The sequence below is a fragment of the Vidua macroura genome, chromosome 3 (assembly GCF_024509145.1).
Source record: "Vidua macroura isolate BioBank_ID:100142 chromosome 3, ASM2450914v1, whole genome shotgun sequence".
Classification (NCBI taxonomy): domain Eukaryota; kingdom Metazoa; phylum Chordata; class Aves; order Passeriformes; family Viduidae; genus Vidua; species Vidua macroura.
In genome coordinates, this window is record NC_071573.1 from 15,961,338 (window position 1) to 15,970,297 (window position 8,960).

Consider the following 8,960-nt stretch of genomic DNA (forward strand, 5'->3'; position numbering starts at 1 on the left):
TTCACTGCAGTCCCACTCCTTCATCTTGGACAATCCAGGACTGGGTTCCCTGATGAAGCTTCCTCTTAAAATTATGCCTCTCCAGAGACCTGAGATTGTCAAGGACCTCTGTTTGCAACACTAAGCACAGTAAATGCTATTGTATTATCCAACAGTAGCAAATTAAATAATCCCACTCCCGTCACTTTCTAACAGGATAATGTTAAAGGCATTCCTCTGGGATGGAGAGTAATAATTTGATAATTCCCCTCAGTATTTCATGCTTCTCAGTATTGCAGCTAATTTTCTCTGAGTACCTTATTAACATTCACAATGACTTTGCAGTCCCACCCTAATAGCTCTCCGCAGAGGCAGTGACTGTGAAGGTGAGAGCTGACAGTGACACGTTTTCCTCCCTTTTTCTATACAGACTGTATTATCCTGGCTTCCATCCGCTGAGGGCTGTCCAGCTGATGCGAGTGGGCAAACTGCAGTACAGTCAAGGCATGGTTCCTCAGGCACTGGAAACCTTGAAACAGGTCAGTATCGTGAAATATTTTTTTCTCTACCCCTCTCCCTTGCTTCCTCCAAAACTGCTGTGTGGTTCCTTCCTCATGCCTTTGGATGCTCCTCACCACTTCTTCCACCAGTGGTGTTTCCCCAGGCTGCAGCTGGTTGTGGTGATGGGTCACTGTTGCTCAGCAAAGCACTTCAGGCACTGACATTATCCACCATCAGTCACAGCTAATTACAGTTTGATAGCTCAGAGGTGCCTGGATGAAAAATTACTATTAGTTCTGAAGAGATAAATTATCTCAGTGCTTCATATGTTCCTTATTCCCATAGCAAAGTGATTCTGAGAGCACTGAAAGTACAGGAACAGGAGGAGAGCTGCAGTTTCTACCCTCCTTATTCCCTACTGGTTTCTGTGATTTCAGGCTGGAAAACTTTGTCTTTAACGTGTGTATTTTATTGTGAGCCAAACTGAAATCAACAAGCATGTCCCTTGATCCCTTGTATTTCTTATCATTCATCATCTTTGATCTGGTTTTGCTGAGCTTTGTTAGTTACATTTCAGCTTTAAGCCATCCCTCTTGTACCTAAGCTGACTTTTATATTCATTTCCTTGTACCTCAGGCTCTTACTTGTCCTGCTGTTATATTGCTGTTAGTATCATCTTAAGTATATTAAATAATCCCCTTCCATGTGCAACATGTCCTCAGGATGTAGAATCTTGCCTCCCATCTCAAGCCCTCAATCACTGCTGGGGTGCTTTGCTCCCCCTGGAATATGTGCTGCCTTTAGTTTCCTTCCAAAAGGTCTCTCTTGTTATTGATTGTCCTGTGACCAGCTTGCCCTGAAGACACTACATGCTCCATGTGGTTCCCTGTCCTGGCTCTCGGCTCACCTTCAGTTCCTGACAAAGCTCCTCATTGCCTTTGCTGGGTGCTGCCAAAAGCCACCTGGCCCAGCCACTTGTCTGTGTCTGCTGGGCAGGAGCAGGCCCAGTTCTGGCACCAGTGTTGGAAGGAAGTGAAGAATTTGGCTCTACATTCCCTTCGATTAACGTCCATGCTATATGAAGTGCTTTGTGGCTACTGCTTGGGGTAGAAGGGGATGGGTGTCTCCACTGGAGGTGAGGGAGGGGTGCTTTTCCACTCCTGCCCATGTCCCCTGTAAAGATAATATCAGTTATGACTCTCTAGATATTAGTATTTTGTACTTACCTTTTCTTCAACCCCCATATCTCTGTGGTTCTAACATCTGATTAATGATGCAAGGTGAATAATTTTAATATATTGAAGTAATAAATTAGTATTTAATATGATGCCACTCTTGCTAAGTCTTGGTATAACTTAAATCTTCACTTGTTATATTTTACTTATATTATAGCCAATTCTGATCATTATAAAGCAGACAGAAGAGTAATCAATTCTAATTTTATGTATTATTCAGAAGTATGTCATCTATCTGTCATGTGCTAGGTCTCTGCTCCTTCCCCCAAAATATTGATAATTTCCAAACATTCAGACTTTCCTTTTTAGCAATGGAATGAGACTCCACTCAGAGGAGCTTCTGTTTTCATTGACACTGCAACAATTTTATCAACAGGCATTGTTCTATTTGCATTTCCAATGTGATACTTCATTAGATTAAACTGGAGCAAATTCCCCTAGAGACAAATGAATGCTGCTGGCCAGTGAAGGTGGACATTGCAATGGGGATTTATATGTTTTTGGTGAAGAAGCTGCCCATTGCAAGCCAGATTGCTAGTCTATGATCCTTTGGAAACTGAGCAATGCCTAACACAGAAACCTTTTCTAGGCTGTGATGTCCTCTTTCTATGCAAAGGGACATTAAGATGCTGCTTGCATCTGTGTCACACTTCAATGATCCTCTAACGGAGGCTCCAAGCCATTGATGCTCCACAAGGACACAGTGAGTGCTTTACAACTGAGGTGTAGAATCCTGTCATGGCTTTGCCTATTCCCTATTCAGCCTTCCCTTTTTCACCCAAGTGTGGGAAAAGGAGAGACTGAACTCCCACTCCCTGGGAGCACGGCTGAGAGGAGGAAAAACTTCTTGTCATCCTGTTTCTCCATGTAACTTCTTCAGATGAGCTCTGCAACTGATTCACTTCCTTGCTTTCTACACCAGAACAAATTAGAGGAAGATATAATTCCCAGTTTGTTGTGACTAAAGGATGTGATTCCTAATATTAGTCAGATAATATCCTAGAGTTATATGAGAACACAATTTGCCCCTTTGTGATTAGATGTGTCAACAGAGCATGCCACATGCTCAGAGCAGAAACTCGATTACCTTCTCTGCTTCATTACTCTTTTTAATACACTCTGACACTGAATAGCAGCACCCTGTTGGAACCCTCGTCAGACTAATTTCACTGTGGCATTAGGAGCAAGGTGGAAGGTGCAGAGGAATTGGGATCTGAGTGGAATTCACCTCACATATAAATCCTGTTTAATCAGGCACAGCCTCAGAGCTGCTGGGGATTGACAGCCTCTGCAGCAGATACATGGTCTGTTAAGACCTGTAGATCTCTTTTGACTCTGCAGCCCAGCCTTCACTGCTGCTCTCTGTGCCACAAAAATATTAATCACTATCCTAGCCCTATGGGTTTAGCTCTCTGCTTTGCACCCCCAAAGAAGGCTTAAATAATGTGGAGGGCATTATGTTGCCCATTAGAAAGAAATCACCCCTAAACTTACATTAGGCCCTGCAGAATCTTATTTGCTAGATTTTGAAATGGAAGTTTTACAGAGAGGGAATACTCCCCTGGATTGAAAACTGAAGATAGCCCTTGGTTTATTTTACAAGCAACATACTATTTTTAAATTTATATACATATATATAAAAGATGTATTAGAGGACAGATTGAGTTATAGATCTAGAAAGCTTTTGTCAGCAAAAGACAGAAACTGGAGCCCAATCTGAAAAGCAATTCGAAGAGCCTGACATGGCCTAGTCATGGGAGTACTTTCGTCCCCCATGAACTGATGGGTACGGCTCTCTTGTCTCATGAACATCTACAACAACATCTACTGTACAACTTCCCTTCTTATAGAAATCCCTGTTGTGGAGGCAAAAAGCACAGGAATTCGGGTAAAATCCTTCCCAGGTCTCACAGCAACACTGAAGAAATCCCTTCTCTAGGTGTTTGCTTCAAACACTGAATTGTTTACCAGCTGTCATTGATAGTATTCCTATGCCTGCTTTGACAACCTGTACTCTTCAATCAAGAGAGATGGAAAAGCACAGATACTGCCTCTGAAATACTAGCTTACACTTCCTGCCATTCTGGCCCATGGCTGCAGCTGTGCCATCTTGCATCTGCCCACAGTTCCCCACAGCCATGGCCATGGGCATCCTGTTCCATCCCCGTGCAAATCAGGCACAAACACCTGCGCTGCTCCTCGTTTACATTCATGGAGCAGCAGCCCTAGCTCTGCTCTAATGGGGTTTATATTCTTCAGGGAGACAGGGTGTAGCTGATGACACTGTGGCCTGTGTTGTTGTTTTTCATCATTAGATTTGCTCTTTTAGCTGACAGGGAGACCACACAGACCACACGAATCTGCTCAGCTCTGCTGGTGAGCTGTTGGACTGAGAGCAGGGGAGTGGGCAGAGAGCCCATGTCCTGCTTCTGTCCAGTAAAACATTTCCTTACACTGTAGCTGAAATTATCCCCAGTTTTGCACTGACCTTTGCCAAAACAGCTACATAGCCTAATACCAGTTGGATTTAGGGATTACTCCAGTCATTGCTGTTCTAACTTTGATGCAGCTAGTTCTGACTTGTACAGCAGTGTGTGAGATGGTACATTGCATAAGAATGATTTCCTCCAAGGAAACAAAAGGATAAAGACTGAGTGCTTTTGTCTGCCATACTTACAAAAGAAAAGAAGTGGAAAGAAAATGCTGAAGGTGGGAGAAAGGCAGCAATGGTAGCATAACTCAATATTAGGTTTGATATTAAGGATTATTGGTTTTTAATGGAGGTACATCTATACAGACTTCTCTGGCTGTGCATCTCAGGGTGTTAGGTCTAAGTGCATCACTATGAGCCTAACCTCTATCCTGTAGTGGGGCTGAAGATCCAGGTCAGCTGCCCCAGGACTGTCACTCAGATGTATCCAGATGCACAGCTCTTAGTATACATCATTCACAATAAATCCATCAGCTTTCTGGGACAGTGCATGCAAGCACTGTGCACCAATGTGTCAGGATCCAGGACCAATTCACTCAGCCACTTTGCTTTAGGGTGAACCTGTCCCCTTCTAGTTAGTCTGGGTGCAGCTGCATGTTACAAAAATTAAATATTTCTGATTTTGTTTCACATTTCTTTGCCATTTCTAAAAGCAATGAAAGTTTTTCCATCATTCTTTTTAACTGTGTAAATTTTATCATTTAGTAGTAGGGCACTGTGGTAGCTTAAAACATATTTGACTCTTTTTAGAGCTCCTTGCTCACTATGACTTGTTTTGACTGATATTTCAACTTGTTCCTTCAATCCTGTGCTGCCTCTCTCTTTTAAGAATTAGCAAATTTGACGCAAAAATAAACTGTGCTGGAATTTCCATATGCCTGCCAGTCTTCATAATTTGGAAGTAGGCTTTCATTCATTCCACAACAATATATATTTACTTTTGTCTATCCAATTTAAATGAGACCTCTTCCTCAACATTTCTTCCCTAAGAAGAAATGCTGCAATTCAAAGCCAATTTAGCTGAATTTTGTCAGCTACTGGACAAGGAACTCTTTGAAACATAGGCTGCATTTAGTTTTTTGCAATTCTTCAGTTTAGGATGATGAAAAATCTCTGATCTTTTCTCCTGCCAGTACACTACTAGCTCCCTTGTTCTGAATCAGTGCTGTATCAGCTTCCATCTAGGACTTCCTTGCAGGAGGAATTTAATAGAAGGAAGAAGCAGAAATGCCATATGAAAAGTGATGATCTAAACAGGAGCTGGGCAAAGAGCATTGCAGACAAATATGTGGCAGGAAATCAGCAACACTGCAGGCAATATCAGCAAGCATAAATTAGCCCAGCAGTAGAAGATGACAAACATACAGAGAAAATAGTCCCTGGCAAAAGCAGCAAAGACCCATTCCCCTGCATGCCTTTTGACAGTGGAACTATTAATGTACACATTTGTTTGATGCTATGTATAGTTGCTCCTGTTAGAGTTAAGGTACTTTATTCTATGGGTTAAGCATTAATCCATTTCTATTTTTACAGTACTTTCAGGCTCCTAACATCATGAACACCAGAGTCATCTTTTAAATAATGTATCAAAACCTTGGGTGTTGTAGTTGACCAATCTTGAAACTGCCTTCATGTCTCAGTGCAAAATTATCTCTCTCTGCTATTCCATACACCCAGTTGTTCAACTGATTTGTGGGTTTTAAAACCTAGGAATAATGAGTCAATGCCTCCCTCTTTGTCAGGGACAAATCACCATGCACTTTAGGATGCTTCACTCCTATTTCAGCCATGCCATGCATTCAAGCCCCCAGGTGCCAGCCATTTGAGGACCAGTTCTTACATCCCACCCTGCTCCAGGGTCCAGCCCCTTTGCATGGTCTACACAATGACTAACATGTCCATTTCTGTTCTTTCCTAAAGGCCTATAATATTATGAAGGTGACCCATGGGACGGATCACAGCCTGATGAAAGTCTTGATGGAGATAAAGGAAGAGTGTGAGGCCATGATGAGAATACAGTGAAGATTATCTCTAGTATGGAAAACAAAGTATTCAAGGACAAAGATTTTTTTATTTAATTATGAAGCTTCTCAATGGTTTTAGTGTCTTTTCTTTAGTTCCTATTTGCTTTACAGAAAGGTTTAATATTAGTTTTGCTGTATAGTCTGAATTGAGTTGGTGTTTGGCAGAATTAATGTAATTTTCAGAGGATTTTTTTTGTCGTCAATCATCAGTCTTATTGACAATAACTAACAATGCCTAATTATTTGATTGCAAGTATTGGGAAATGTATACAGAGTGTTCATCAGTTACAAAGTGATATAATTCCATTGATATCAGCAGTCAATTTTTTATATCAGTTTATGCCAGCAATTAGGAACCTTTTGTCAGACACATTATAAATTAAGAGAATATTTTTTTTTCCCTTTGCCTTGCCCTGGTATGGTTTCCAAAAGCCTGATCCAGTGCATTTTGACATCAAATAAGCTTCCCAATGTTTTATGGGATTTTCTTCTCTCCCAATAGATCTGCAGGGCTTTGTCTGTCTTCTCTTCCATTTCATACCTTATAATATTGAATACTAAAATGGATTAAATAAAAAATTTTATCACAGGTGGAAATTGCTTACTCTGCTTTTTCCCCATTTTGCCATCTTCAAGAGTTTCTCACTTCATAACAGTTTTAAAAGCAGATATTTTGACCTGTGAGCTCAGTGCTATGGCTTCTATAACTTTCTGAGTATATGGGGTTTGAATGTCACATCCCCAAACAGAGAAGCCCAGAGATCTACAGATGAACATTGTCATCCCTGGGGAAGACAAGCATGTCTTGGAAAGCACAGGCACACTATTTCCCTATGCTCACCAGCAAGAGACTTGTTCTTGCCAGAGCTGTTTACTGCCATTTTTAACACAGAAACAAATATTAACAGAACGCAATATTTACGAGGGACATTGAAACTTAAATAATTTAAGGCCTTTGAAAGTATTGCTTCAGGTGTGTCATTCCTCTAACAATTTATTGCTGCTACTCCAGCCATGACTCCTACTTCATTAATCCGTCGTTGTTGTAAAGTCAGGCTTTTTTCACACCAGTAACCTGACACCATTAATTATTACAAGATGAGAACACATTTAAAAAGAAAATTAACACTCTGGGGGTAATTTACAGCAATGGCACACGAATGCCAGGGCTGAGGAAGATATCTCCTTTCAAGATGTTTGAATTTGTTCCAGCGTTTGGAGTGTTCACTTGCCTGGCAGTAATGTGCAAGCAATAACCTCTGAAATGCAGTGCATTTCTGGATTACATAGCATGGCTTGCTGCCAGGGGCCAGGTCATATCAGCCACCCAAGAAGTGCAGTAATCTTCACAGAAATTCACTGCTTGGTTGGGTCTTCCTGCTATTATAAAAAGGAAATTGTCTGGGGGAAAAGGTCAGACCTTTGCATTTATTGGGAGTTCTGACAAAGTACTGATGGACAACCAGTCTTCAAAACATATTTTCTGATTTTAAATGGACAGATGCGTATTAGAATTTACATGATTTTTGTGTAAAGGTCATGCTTATCTTATCTCATGTTTACATATCTGGTACTAGGATTTGCAAATGGAGAAGACTTCAGAATATAAAGACAGGTGATGCATTAGTTTGTCCAGCAAGCCCTCATGCATGCAGACACATCTGCAGGTATGAACTGCAGCACAGTTTACTGTGGCTTCTACTCAAGAAGGACACCTCAACAGTCCAAGGTAGGAGCTGGGGGAAAGGCAGAGTTGCCTGCTGTCATATGAGAACAGCTACTTTACAGCAAGCTGAAACACCTGCCTGTGCTGGGGCCTTCTCCCAAGCAGTGGTCTTCTCTCAGAAGACACTTAGAGAAAAGGCACAAAGGAAGCAGTTCAATGACAGTCTCATGGGAAACAGAAGGAGTGTGCTGTTGGCTGTGGAGTGTCACAGCAGCAGCTGTGTTGCCATGAGTGCAGAGCTGTTGGAAATCCATCCACAGCCCAGTGCTCAATGCAAGAAATTGAATGGGCACCAGCATCCTCAGTGTGGGGGCATAACCCATGGGGCTTTATATTCATTACTGTTGATGCAAAACTTCTTTCAGCTTAGTCAAGGCAAGTGTCACATTTTCTGGTCGTTTTCAGTCATTTTCTGAGCAATTTCCCTTGGAGATTCCCATGCATTAACACCACCAGCAGTGCTGCAGGGGAGGTTATTGTGGGCAGATTTTTTCTCCTGGTAGTCCTGCTCCAATCTATTTTCTGCAGAGAATGTGGGTCTGTGATTGTGGAGGGATATACCTGAATGCATTGTTTGAAAGTGCTGCAGCAAGCAAGGGTGCCAGGGAGGAGGCAACATTAGATAAGCACTCATTTCAAATCAAGTAATGTTATCTTTGCACAGACATCCTGTTTCAGTTTTCATGAATAATATCTGTCAAATTTTTCAGGTGCTGGTATTAGTCGTAAGATAAAGATGCTAAAGTCAGAAAGAGGCAGACTGCAACATTATCTGTAATGCTGGCAGGTTTGCTGCCTCCTTCCCACAGGTTGGATGGAGGCTTTTCTGGTGCCTTTTGGAAAGCAGTGGTTACTTGAGTTCACCTCAAGTTTTAGAAATGCATTTTGAGTTACTTGTGTTTTGTCACTCTCCCTTAAATTAGTCCAGGAAAAGCAATGTTAGATTGCACTCAGAGGGAGCAGAATCGCAGTATGTGTTTGGAAGAAAAGCAGTAGCAGAACAT

At 41.7% G+C, this 8,960-nt stretch overlaps 1 protein-coding gene across 14 annotated transcripts in view; it reads left to right on the forward strand.

Moving 5' to 3' along the window:
* The window catches only part of SMYD3 (SET and MYND domain containing 3), a 376,442-nt gene extending 369,625 nt beyond the window's left edge, over positions 1-6,817 (forward strand). For all 14 annotated transcript variants that reach the window (XM_053972898.1, XM_053972912.1, XM_053972901.1 and 11 more), the window contains 2 exons: positions 410-518; positions 6,127-6,817. In XM_053972898.1, the coding sequence (XP_053828873.1) occupies positions 410-518; positions 6,127-6,228 (211 nt within the window). In that variant the 3' untranslated portion in view covers positions 6,229-6,817. The remainder of the gene's footprint in view (positions 1-409; positions 519-6,126) is intronic.
* Positions 6,818-8,960: the final 2,143 nt, after the last annotated feature.